The sequence below is a fragment of the Sus scrofa genome, chromosome 16 (genome assembly GCF_000003025.6).
Source record: "Sus scrofa isolate TJ Tabasco breed Duroc chromosome 16, Sscrofa11.1, whole genome shotgun sequence".
Lineage (NCBI taxonomy): Eukaryota > Metazoa > Chordata > Mammalia > Artiodactyla > Suidae > Sus > Sus scrofa.
In genome coordinates this window covers 41,185,059-41,199,013 of record NC_010458.4, presented here as the reverse complement: position 1 = coordinate 41,199,013, position 13,955 = coordinate 41,185,059, and the positions used below count along the sequence as shown (strand labels likewise).

At 36.3% G+C, this 13,955-nt stretch overlaps 1 protein-coding gene across 3 annotated transcripts in view; it reads right to left on the bottom strand.

Annotated features, from left to right (window-relative positions):
- IPO11 (importin 11) overlaps window positions 1–13,955 on the bottom strand; it is a 214,251-nt gene that overhangs the window by 136,360 nt on the left and 63,936 nt on the right. For all 3 annotated transcript variants that reach the window (XM_021077043.1, XM_021077044.1, XM_021077045.1), the window contains exons 10-15: window positions 10,628–10,820; window positions 9,610–9,762; window positions 6,772–6,815; window positions 4,861–4,951; window positions 2,429–2,476; window positions 1,278–1,383 (exon numbers count right to left, since the gene is read on the bottom strand). In XM_021077043.1, the coding sequence (XP_020932702.1) occupies window positions 1,278–1,383; window positions 2,429–2,476; window positions 4,861–4,951; window positions 6,772–6,815; window positions 9,610–9,762; window positions 10,628–10,820 (635 nt within the window). The remainder of the gene's footprint in view (window positions 1–1,277; window positions 1,384–2,428; window positions 2,477–4,860; window positions 4,952–6,771; window positions 6,816–9,609; window positions 9,763–10,627; window positions 10,821–13,955) is intronic.

Sequence of the window (13,955 nt, the reverse complement as noted above, 5' to 3'; positions counted from 1 at the left end):
AGCTCATGGCAACACCGGATCTTTAACCCACTGAGTGAGGCCAGGGATCAAACCTGCATCCTCGTGGATACCAGTCAGATTTGTTAACTGCTGGGTCACGACAGGAACTCCCAAAATTACTTTTAAAGCATCTTCCACTCCACAAATCCATGGCTCTAAATATTTGTAAAATGATGGATGGCTTTCTATGCATTTATTAAAGTAGAGTTAAGGAATGTTAACTGATCTATGATCACAGGCATTCTGATCGGTACCACACATATAAAAATAAATCACTAGAACTGCATAATTCAAAATAAGAAAAAAGTCTCTTAGAATTTTTTTGAGTCTTTAGGTTTTTTTTTTTAATGGCTGCACCTGTGGCATATGGAAGTTCCTGGGCTAAGGTTTGAATTGGAACTGCAGCTGTAGGCCTATACCACAGCCATAGCAACACGGATCGAGCCACATCTGCAACCTACACTGCAGCTTATGGCAACGCCAGATCCTTAACCCACTGAACAAGGCCAGGGATCGAACCCACATTCTCATGGGCATTATGTTGAGCTCTTAACCCGCTGACCTCAATGGGAAGACCAGGAGTCTAATTTTAAACTGAGAAAAAACTTATAAAAACTATGAAAGACCTTTTCCCTTCCATTTTACTCATTCAGTACCTAAAATTAAAATAATCAGTTAAATATTTAAGTGTATATGAAACCTAATAACTGGGCAAATGTCCTCCTAAATGTCAGAAGATCTATACTATTGAATTAGGCACCTCAATATAAACCTGAAGTATGTCCAAATGCTTTCTGAATGGTGTCTCTGCATCCTACTCTACCTTCTCCCCCAAGACTTGCTATATGCTTTGTGTGATTTCAAGACAGTCATCTTTCATGGCTATTACTTTGGTTAGACTACTGCTGACATTAGGTCTAGCCCCTGCTAAGTTCTAACTGGCTTTCTTTCATATACATTTTCTTTCTAGAAAGAAAAAGATCTCCAACTTTCCTTGCCTTTGCATAAAATTTCCTTTTGCAAACTATCTTATCTAACATCAAACACTTCAAACATGTCACAATTCACATTTTAAGTAAAATACCAAAATGACAAGCAATTTTGCCTATTTTTCAGTTATAAGATTCACAAGTCTTATCCTTTCTCCAATAGACACTATCAGCTAAGTCCTACTGCAACTTTTTTAAAATTTTAAACAATTTTAATGACTTCTTGTCTTCATTAGAAAATAAGATACAATAAGTGTATAATATTGTAACACAAAGTTTTATACTTGCCTATTGTGAACAACTTGTAATTCTGGAAGAAGCTGGTTTTTAAACCACTGATCAAAATCAACACTGTCAAACAGCTCAAAAGCCGCTAATCCAACAGCATTATACACTGAGAAAAAGATTAAAGAAAAAAATTTAAATTTCAGATACTAGGCCAAATGCTAACTGTCCTTATGTAAGAAAGTAAGCTTTAGAGACCACTGTGAAATATGCAATATGTTAATAATGGGAAATCTACACTATGTTAATCCAGGAATTTTTTTTTTTTTTTTTTTTTTTAGGGCAGCACCTGCAGCATATGGAAGTTCCCAGGCTAGGGGTCTAATCAGAGTTGCAGCTGCTGGCCTATACCACAGCCACAGCAATGCAGGATCCGAGCTGCATCTGCGACCTACACCACAGCTCACAGCAACAGTGAATCCTTAACCCACTGAGCAGGGCCAGGGATTGAACCTGGGTCCTCATGGCTCCTTGTTGGGTTTGTTTCCACTGAGCCACAATGGGAACTCCCAGTAAATTGTTTAAACAGACATTTTAGAAGCATTATTTAAGTTACTTTACTCCATGTTTTTCTTAAACACCCTTTCATGTTTTCAAGTTACATTTATTTAGAAATATTCAAGTCAAATAATAAAAAATTATGAAATAACATCTCCTACCAAATGGATGCAATATTTTATGATATGGTCCCTACTTACCTCTTTCCAGCCTCTTCTCTCACTATATCCCCTTAACCTCTATATTGCAATTAAACTAAAATATTCCCAGTACAAAACTTAACTGTGCTCACTCCTCTTCCCTTCAAGCTTCTGTACATCATACTGCTTCTTCTACTCGTAACCAGCCACCCACACTTTTGATGCTCACTTATCCTGTGTCTTCATATTATACTTCTTTAGGAGACTTTCCCTGGACACACCGAAACTACCTTGCAGAGTTTTCCACAATACTACCTGATTACCACCTATTTGAGTTTTAATTAACTGGGTACTATGTTATAATCAACTGTCTGCTTACTTGGTTAGCTCCCCCACCAGACAGTTCCTATATTTTAGGTATCCTTCTATCCCAACTCTTCCAACTGCCACAAAAGGGTCACACCATCTACTGAAGAAATAAAACAGGTGTTTCTAAATCACTTTAGTTTAACATACCAGCATCTTTGATTAATAGTGCATTCATATCTTCGACATTAGTGGGCCCTGAAAAAGTAAGTATCAGTAAAGGTAAATAAAACTAGTTTTTAAAAAAACACTGAAACACTTTGTTAGTTTATCAATCAAGTACAATATGTCTTATGATTATTATTATTATTATTGTCTCTTTAGGGCCACACCCATAGCATACAGAGGTACCCAGGCTAGGGGTCGAATCAGAGGTACAGCTGCCAGCCTATACCACAGCCACAGTGATGCCAGATCTGAGCTGTATCTGTGACCTACACCACGGCTCACAGCAACGCCAGATCCTTAACCCATTGAGAGGGGCCAGGGATCAAACCTGCATCCTCATGGACACTAGCTGGGGTGTTACCACTGAGCCACAACGGGAACTCTGTGATTATTAAATATATGTGTAGATGTAAAGTTTAAATTTTGTTATAATCACCACTAGAGAACAAAGGTACAATAAATAAAGCCATATTATAATTTTTAAAATCATTATAATATATCTGGAAAATGTTAATGTCAAGTAACATTTTAGAAAAATATATGCCAAATTTCTAACTAGTGTACCATACTCTGACCATGAAAGAAAATTCTTAAAAAGAAAAAATAAAAGGATGAACTTCACAATAGGGTTTAAAAAAAAGAACAAGAATAGGCAATTCACACAAGAAGCTCTAAACATAGAAAATAATCAGGTTATGACAATACATTAAAAGACTAACAACTAAATGAAAAATACAAACAGAAAAATGAGAACCATTACATAATGTGGAAAATTTAGAATAAAATTAGCAGTCCAGAAAGGAGACTACCATGATTAAGACACAGGAAATACAGTTTACTTAGAAGTATATTTCTTCAGAATAGAAAGATTTCTAGTAATCTTATCAATGCAATTTTCTGCTATTAAATATGAATTCTTAAGCTCACTAGTCTCATAGCTAGAGTAAGTACGGCCCTAAAAAAGCAAACTGCTCTAGAACTAGAAAGAAAATAACAAAATTTTGAAATCATTCAAAACCTTATCACCATAGAGCAACTTACCAGAATGTACAGCAAATTAGCTTATCTGCTTTCTTACAGTGGTTTAAGAAAAAATGGATAGGAGAAAATGTTCTGAATTCAACAAAAAAGGTAACTTAAGCATTAAGTTACATAAATATTATCAAATTTAAAAATATATAATCCTGCCTTAATTAGTCAGTAAGTGTATATTAGAAATCAATCCATATGGAAATACAATTAATATTCAAATTATCCTTAAAAATGAACAAATTAAAACTTGAAGAATAGCTCAATTCTTCCTTTGTTTTATAAGGTAAGCAGGAACACTCTTAAGTTTTTGAGAGAACAAAAGCATAAAAAGTGAGCTACTCTCTAACTACAACAAACAAGATCAGGAATCTTTCCCTATAGGAGATATCTTGCTGTTATTTTCTTATATCATCATCTACTCAATTCTTGATCTCTTACAATGCGATTCCTGCCCAAACCAATAAAACAATCTGTTGTCTCAGAAGATTCCAATGGCTATGCCTCTTACAGCACTGGACACCTTGCACATGCTCTTCTCCAGGATTCACCTGCATACTTTTCTGCTTCTCTGGGATAGGACAGTTTCTTACTTGGCTTTTTTGCAGGGCCTTCACCTCCTCATATCCCTTAAAAGTGTTAAGTTTCATGTTCTCCCAAGATTCCTTATGCACTCAGCTCTATCTCCAAACACTACTAATAACTGTTTTCCCTGTCATTAGGACTCTAAAGTTCAGGATCTTCTTTGATAACTTTCCCATGCCCAGCACAGTCAATGGCCAAAAGTCAATCAATCAATAGTTACTGAGTGCCAGGCACTAGGAATAACTATGAACAAAACAGATGTGTTCGCTGCCTCCTCCCTAAAACTCATAGTATAACAGAATAGTCAGAAATGATAAATGATTTTTAATAGTAAATAATTAATTACCTGTGTACAAAGTACAATGCTAAAGTGCTAAAATTTCACTTCATTGTTTTTTCTTAAATCCATAACCTTCTTTCCATTTCCACTGCCACCACTGCGAGGGTAACATTTATTATTTTAATTTTCTCTCCCACTACTTCCTACAACATAGACTCCAAATAGACTGTTTCCCCAATCAATATACTTACTTGACTGCCTGATAATTTCGCTTATACTGCTAGTATGTTTACCGCAGCAAAATCTAACCATCACTTTCAAGAACTATCTATTTCTGAATTGTCCACTCTTATTTTCTATCCTGAAGATCATCTTTTTAGAAAAGCACACATTTTGTCCTTATCAAATTCACATCTGCTATATGATCTAGGAAATACTGCACTGTACAGACTAGATGCTCAAACTGTTTTACCGAACAATGATTAACAGATAAATCAAAATATCACAAAATATAACTCACCCTGCAGTGTTTGCATCATTTCTAAAAGTACAGGAGTAAGAGTCTGATTATATTCATGGAATATATCTATAAATAATACTTCAGTGCATGGCTGTCAGGGAAAAAAAACAAATTTCTAATGAAACCAGTGGTATATTGTACTGATTAATTCTACAATAAACCAAAGAATACTCATTCTTAAAATATGATTCTTGATGTTTCTTTTTTTATTTTATTTTTTTCTTTTTTTGGGGGGCCGCACCCATAGCATATGGAGGTTCCCAGGCTAGGGGTTGAGTTGGAGCTACAGCTGCAGGCCTACACCACAGCCACAGCAACGCCAGATCCAAGCCATGTCTGTGAGCTATACCATAGCTGACAGCAACTCTGGATCCTTAACCCACAGAGGAAGGGCATGGATCAAATCCATGTCCCCATGGATACTAGTCAGGCTCGTTACCACTGAGCCACAACAGGGATTCCTCCTGATGTTTCTTTAAAAAAAAAAAGTAGATTACTGTTTTTGTAAACAGAGTACGAAATAAAATCATATTATAATAGTTTACTTAATTCATAACAAGGAAAGTTAATTTCACTATTTCAAACATTTGGCATTATGCATTCAAAATGAAGAACTGCAGAAAGGAAATAATTTATATTTGAAATTTTAAAAGCAATCTGAAGCCACATTCATTTATAGACTCAGAACTACAAATGACTGTCCAGGAATTAATATGTTAAAAATTATATCTTAGCAATGATGTAAGTAACAACAGCAACTCATAATTCAATTCGCCACAGGGTGGTATTTCTTTCAAAAGACATGAAGTGTGTAGAAGAAATCACAATGTTAGTTACATAAAAGGAATAATTCATTTCGGTTCTTAAAAGTACTGAATCACTAAATGTTTCATAATAAAAAGTACAATTAAATTTGGAAGGGATTGCAGTTTATGTTTAAAAAGGAATCTTACAGATATATACATATATATATTGAAATGTGTACAAATGAAATAGTAAGTCACCTCAGATGACTACTTCCAAATGATCCAAGGAGGTGAAAGAGTACTTACACAAAACAAGACTAGCCATGAGTTGATAACTGATAAACTAGGTTCTGGATACAGAAGGGTACGTGATTTATTCCACTTTTTAATATCCATGACATTTTCCATTAGAGAGTTTAAAAACTTATATCATTTTTTTTTATTTAACATTTTCTGTGGATGCTTATGAAACTAAAAAGAGCAAAACACATCTAGAAAAATGGCAAGTTATGCAAATTACATAACCACAAGACTTCACAAAAAGAACAGTTCAAGGACTGTATTTGATAAATCTTCCTCAAAGGTTAGCCATGTCAATAAATATATATTTAAAAGCCATACCATAACTGAAAGCAAATTACATAACCACAAGACTTCACAAAAAGAACAGTTCAAGGACTGTATTTGATAAATCTTCCTCAAAGGTTAGCCATGTCAACAAATATATATTTAAAAGCCATACCATAACTGAAAGCAATGGGCTGGTCTCTGAGAATCATACTAGATAATAAGAGAAATAACATATCAAAAGAAGCTTTATAATTACTAAAATATTTAGGAAGAATTTAAAAAATCATTCTAGACAAAAAAAGGTTATCTTCCACTTTCGAGAAAATTTCCTATTTCTGCAATGACATTTCCAAATCAATTCGTAAAATGAAGAAAATTTTAGTATGCAGTGCTCCAACTTCACAAAAAATGTTTTCTCAAATAAAGGTTCATAATTTAAGTGCTTTCTTCTCAAATACAGATTCTTGTAATTATCAACAATTTCCTATCTGCCTGACTTAATGCTTAAAATGTTCAACAGAGTTATCATTCTTTATTAAGACTCCCAGAAGCATAAAGCTTTTCCTTACCATGTTTTATTTCAGTCAATACTCACCCTCAAACTGTATTTCCAAGAATCTCCTCCTGTTTCTTCCACTGCTGCAATTAAAAATATGACAAATAATGCTCTTCACAAATGCAAGAAGGATGTTTCTAAAATCTCAGTTTGGCGAACAAAGATTTTAAAAATACCAATATAGGAGTTCCCATCGTGGCACAGCAGAAATGAATCCGACTAGGAACCATGAGGTTGAGGGTTCGATCCCTGGCCTCGCTCAGTGGGTCAAGGATCCAGTGTCCCCATCTGCTGTGGTGTAGGTCATAGACACAGCTCGGATCTGGAGTTGCTGTGGTGTAGACCGGCAGCTACAGCTCCAATTAGACCCCTAACCTGGGAACCTCCATATGCCAAGGGTGTGGCCCTAAAAAGACAAAAATAAATAAATAAATAAATAAATAATATCAATATAATATAGATAGGATTTTTTTTTTTTTTTTTTTTTTTTTTTGTCTTGCATCTGCAACCTACACCACAGTTCATGGCAACACCAGATCCTTAACCCCACTGAGTGAGGGCAGGGATCGAACCTGCAACCTCATGGTTCCTAGTCGTATTTGTTAACCACTGAGCCATGATGGGAACTCCAGGAATTGTTTAAAAATAACACTGAGAGAAGATCCTTGGGAACATAAGGCCTTGCACACATTTCTTTACTATAAGGTACAGATCATACCTCTGAATATCAGAGTCACCTCTCAAGTGCTTATATCCATAATCATTCTCACTTTCATTAAAAATTCTACATGGGAGTTCCTGCTGTGGTTCAGCGGGTTAAAGACCCAAATTGTCTCTGTGAGGATGTGGGTTCAATCCATGGCCTCATTCAGTGAGTTGGGGATCCAGCATTGACACCAGCTGCAGTGTAGGTTGCAGATGCAGTTCAGATCCGGTGTTGCCATGGTGTGGCATAGGCCTCAGTTGCAGCTCCAATTTGACCCCTAGCCCAGAAACTTCCATATACCACAGGTGTGGCCATAAATAGGAAAAAAAAATTCTTTATGAAGGAAAGCTCAAAAGTACTTGACACTTCCCGAATATCGGACATCACCTGATAAATTATCACTACAACACTGTGAATCATTTCATGTAATAATGATGTTTTACAAGTTAAAATGATTGGTCAAACATTTTCCACAAATGTCCTATATTTAAAGTAAAATACCTCAGGAATTCCCTGGTGGCCTAGAGTAAAGGACTCGGCATTGTCACTGTTGTGGCTCAGATTACTGCTATGATTGGTGTTCAAACTCTGGCCTGGGAACTTCTGCATGCCTCAAATGCAGCCAAAAAAAAAAAAAGAAGTAAACTACTTCATGAACTTTTAAAATTCTAGGGGTTCAGTGTCTCACATTACAATATTATATCACTGTTTTTAAAAGCAATATGAGGGAGTTCTTGTTGTGGCACAATGGAAACGAATCCGACTAGGAACACTGAAGTTGCAGGTTCCATCCCTGGCCTTGCTCAGTGGGTTAAGAATCCAGCGTTGCTGTCAGCTGTGGTGTAGGTTGCAGATGCGGCTCATATCCTGTGTTGCAGTGTCTCTGGTGTAGGAAGTTCCCAGACTAGGCGTCAAATCAAAGATGCAGCTGCCGGCCTAGGCCACAGCCACAGCAACACCAGATCTGAGCCATTTCTACCTACCCTACAGATCAAAGCAACACCAGATCCTTGACCCACTAAGCAAGGCCAAGAATCAAACCCACATCCTCATGAATACTAGTCAGGTTCTTAATCTACTGGGCCATAACAGGAACTCCCAAAAATTAATTTTAAATTAAAATTTAAATAAGTAACCCATTCAGGAATTCAGAACTTTTCATCTCCAACCTTCTTTCTGAAGTAAAAATTCCTACAAATAAAAAATAAAACAGAATGGGAGTTCCCATTGTGGCTCAGCGGGTTAAGAAACTGACTAGTATCCATGAGGTTGCAGGTTCAATCCCTGGCCTTGCTCAGTGGGTTGGGGATTTGGAACTGCTGTGATCTGTGGTATAGGCTGCAGGCACGGCTCAGATCCTCTGTAGCTGTGGCTGTGCCATAGCCAAATAGCTCCAATTCAGCGCTAGCCTGGGAACTTTCATATGCCAAGGGGCAGCACTAAAAAGCAAAACAAACAAACAAAAAACCAGAATGAATCATAAACTAAAAACTGACCTGATAATAAAGACAGTTAATTTTATATTTTTGTTATACACTTAAACAAGTCATTCATTTTCTGCTTCCCAATTTGTACAGATGGCTAACAGAGAGAAAGACAAGTTAATTTTTTAGCCACGCTCACAGCATGAGGAAATTCCTGGGCCAGGGACTGAACCTGTGCCACAGCAGTGATTCAAGCCACAAGAGTGACAATGCTGGATCCTTAACCCTCTAAGCCACCAGAGAACTCCAATAAGTTAACTTTTAAAAACCAAGATTCTCAGAACCAAAATGCTATATTAAAATACAATGTTAGTATACCTATCATTCAATTAAATGATATCTACTGATGAAAGGGGGGAAAAGCTGGAGTTACCACCATGGCTCAGTGAAAACAAATCTGACTGGCATCCATGAGGATGCACGTCCAATCCTTGGCCTCACTCAGTGGGTTAAAGATCTGGCGTTGTCATGAGCTGTGGTGTAGGTCACAGATGTGGCTCAGATCTGGTGTTGCTGTGGTTGTAGTGTAGGCCAGCAGCTGCAGATCCAATTCAACCCCTAGCTTGGAAACTTCCACATGCTGCAGGTGTAGCCCTAAAAAAAAAGACCAAAAAAAGAAAAAAAAAAAGAAAAAGAAAAAAGAAAGAAGGGCAAAAGCCATGTGAAAACTGAAAAACGGATTCTTACTAAAGCCTTCTGGGTCTTCTTCCCACATTGTCAGTTCTTCTTCAGTTAACAGAAAATAATGAGAGACTAATCTTCTACATATCTCTGTCAAAGTGGGATATGTGAAGAATGCCATCTTAATCTTGTGAGCTTCAAGAGTCTCAGGACTGCTATCTGGAAAAATAAAATTTCCAAGTTAACTCTACAAACATTTTACCCAATTTGGACTACATAACAAATAAATTTTAAAATACCTTCTATATAGTAGTGTATAAATTTTCATTTTTATCATGAACAAATCTCAAAGGCACTCTGGCTTTTATTCATTCCACACACACTTTCTTGCTTCTGTAATACCACTATACTATGTACCTCTCCATGCTGTAATTACCACACACCATTTTGAAGTGACTTATTTATGTCTCTCTCTCCCCATAAGACTTCTTCGTTCATCTTGATATACATGTACATGAATGAATTCCAAATATAGTTGACACTTGAACAATGCAGGTTTGAACTGTGGAGGTCCACTTATCCTTGGATGTTTTTCAACAGTAAATACTACAGTATTACACAGTCTGTGGTTGACTGAACTCTCAGATGCAGAGGAACAGCAGATACTGAGGGCCAACAGTGAATTGTACTTGGATCAACCTCCACATTGTTCAAGAGTCAACTTCATATAACAAAACAACTTGTCTAGAAGCAACCTCACTTTATATAAAGTCAGAGAAAACTTCTAATTGTACAAATAAATACAGCCTAAAACATAAGCTAAAGTGGTTACTGTCCTACTTCTTGCTTCAACAGATCTTCTAGTGTGTTACAATACAGGTTACTAAATGCACTGTATGGTTGTTAAAAGTTGGCATTCACATACTAAAGACTCCAATCCTTATCTCTATTTCATGTCCCAGCAACATTTTATTTCTCAGACTTAAATAAATGAATTTCAAAAAAACATACAAAAATAGCAATTACTTCACACTAAGATTAAAATAAGGAAATGAAAAAAATAAAACTACCTGTAAAACATTACCTTCAAAATTTTTGGAGGGCTTATAAGCATAATTTTTGACAATCATCTTAATAAGATTCATGCATTGAACAATGAATCGTTCAAATGTAACACCTTCACCAACTTCTGTAAACACATAGCTTACAGAAAATTCCAGTGATCTCTGAATTAAAGGAGTAAATGAAAAGGGATGTTGATCCAAGAAGTCCAAAAGCTAAAAAGAAAAAAAATTGAAATGAATTTTCCCCAAACTCACATATGAATATAATCATCCATAGGAACATCTTATAACTTCCCTAATAAAGGCTTAATAATATTTGAGCTTTGGTGGAGAGTCCATGTATACGCAGTTTCACATTTAATAGATATATAATACACTTCTTGGGGGCATATCATAAAATGCACATTAAATCAGATTATACCTCATTACCTGAACTTTCTATTATTTCTAGTACAAGATCCAAAAGAAAACCACTTCATACTTAATTTGACAACAATGGGTAAATGTAATACAAAAAAGTATAAGTATACAAAAGATAAGTGTCTAAAAAATAATAGATATTGGAGTTCCCACTGTAATAAACCCGACTAGTATCCATGAGGATGTGGATTCAATCCCTGGCCTTGCTCAGTGGGTTAAGAAAGATCTGGCATTGCCATGAGCTGTGGTGTAGGTCACAGATGCATCTCATACCTGGTGTTGCTGTGGCATAAGCTGGCAGTTACAGCTCTGATTGGAACCCTAGCCTGGGAACTTCTACATGCTGCAGGTGTGGCCCTAAAAAGAAAAATAATAATAATAGATAATCAACTATACTCAATTTTTTAAAAAGTAGTAAAGGTAAAGAATCAATCAAAAAATTATCCTGTACCAACTATATTTCTACGTATCAAACAGTAAAAGAGGGAGATTTCTTCTTTACAGAAGAATTCCAGCTAATAAATGCAAAAGGAATAATAGAACTAGAATGTCATCATTTAGTAATCCTTAATCAATCAACATATCTAAGGCTATGGTGGTCAATGATTGTTAGAATCAATAGTGGAAAGCTGCTGAAGAAGAGATGGCTCACTCATCAATTTTAGATAATCAGACACTATGCATCTCCTATGGTGAGGCAAGAGGAAATACACAGCACCACCTAAAGTATTGTTGCCATCACCACCCTCCCCACAAGCCTGCCCCCAAAAAGGCCTGAACATGGCAAACCTCTGTATCTAACTACAAATTTATTAGAAATATGGGAGGAGAGGTATAGAGACAAAGGAACATGTTAAATAACACATCAGGATATAGGCAGCCAAATCCATAACAGGAAAAACTGTACAGGAAAGGTTCCGTTACACTTCAACAATGAAGTAGCAAGAAAAAAAAAAAAAGATGAAAAAGTAACTGACAATATTGACTCCTTATTCAAAAAACTAACTACAGGATGTTCACTTGTGGTTCAGCAGATTAAGGATCCAGCATTGCTGCAGCTGTGGTGCACGCTGCAACTGTGGCAGATTTGATCCCTCGACCAAGAATTTCCGCATGCCATGGATACAGCCAAAAAAAAAAACAAAAAATTCATGAAAAAATCTGAAAACAGACTAAATATTTAGATGATACTAAGAAGTCATTCCTACTTTTTAAATGAGATAATGGTATTAAATTACATTTTTTAAAATCTTTCATCACTTTTAAAGACATATTCAAATATTTACAGATGTTACTATATGATATTTGGGATTTGCTTTTTATTTTTTTATTTTTGTCTTTTGTCTTTTTAGGGCCGCACTCACGGCATATGGAGGTTCCTAGGCTAGGGGTCTAATCAGAGCTGAAGCCACTGGCCTACACCACAGACACTGCAATGCAGGATCCGATCCACGTCTGTGAACTACACCACAGCTCACAGCAACACCAGATCCTTAACCTAATGAGCAAGGCCAGGGATCAAACCCATGTCCTCATGGATGCTGGTTGGGTTTGCTAACAGCTGAGCCAGGATAGGAACTCTGGATTTGCTTTTTAAAACAGAAAGGAGAGAAGAGAGAGGATGCATACAGATAAAACAGAAGTGGCCATGACCATATGCCCTAACAGCTGAAACTGAGTGATAAATTCATGAGGATTCAAAGTTATCTGTTTCTATGTGGAGGGACATTTTAAATGTTCCAATTTTAAAAGCTTTAAGAGAGTCATAAGATCATAAATATAAATTTCACAAATTCAATTATTTATTAACACTTCACAGCCCAACTAACAACATCATCTTATTTTACTTTGCTTTGTGTATTTTGTTTTTAACTTAAAGGATCTAAGTCGATTTGATCTGGTTCTTTCAAGATTAGGTGGGCTTAGGCTGTTGAGGCTCTCTGGAACATGACAGCTGTAAATGAAGAAAACTGAAACTAAAGGTAATTGCTTCCTAACTACAATTATTTTTAAGAACAGCTTTTGTCTATGCCTTTGCTCCCCTCCTAGGGAACAGGCAATTGCAACCCTATTAACAAACCTTCAATGAAAAGGATTTAGATACTGCCACCTGTCTTCAAAGTCTGTTTTAGGGCAATACAGTCCTCCAAATAGATTTTCCTGATAGGCATTTCTTTGTACTTTCCCCAATCCTCCCAGCCCAAATTTTCATAAAAATTATTATTATTATTATTTTTTTTTTTTTTGCTTTTTAGGGCCTCACTCGTGGCATATGGAAGTTCCCAGGCTAGGGGTCGAATCAGAGCTGTAGCTGCTGGCCTACACCACAGCCACAGTTATGCAGGATCTGAGCCATGTCTGTGACCTACACCACAAGTCATGGCAATGCTGGATCCTTAACCCACTGAGTGAGGCCAGGGATCAAACTCAAGTCCTCATGGATCCTAGCTGGGTTCACCTCTGCTGCATCACAACACGAACTCCAAAAATTATTATTTTTTTATAAAACTTAATTTTATGAGAAATATACATACATTGTCTAGCACAATGCAATTCTATTCAAAAGATATTTGACATTAATGATGATAATCTGTCATTATGAACATAGTGACTTTCTGATACTTTCTAATGAGGTATCTATCTACTTCCTGCTGAGCTACATTGGTAGGTTTGAGAATAATAAGCCTTAGAGGAATCAACTTCTCTAATAATTACATTGATTTTTTTTACATCAGAGTGACTTATATACACCACGATGTATAGTTTATAACTTTGCCGAGATATGTGGTATAGTCGCAGTGCAGCTAAGATCTTGAGTTGCTGTGGCTGTGGTGTAGGCCAGCAGCTGTAGCTCTGATGCCACCCCTAGCCTGGGAATTTTCATATGCCAAGGGTGCAGCCCTAAAAAGCAAAAATAAATAAATAAAA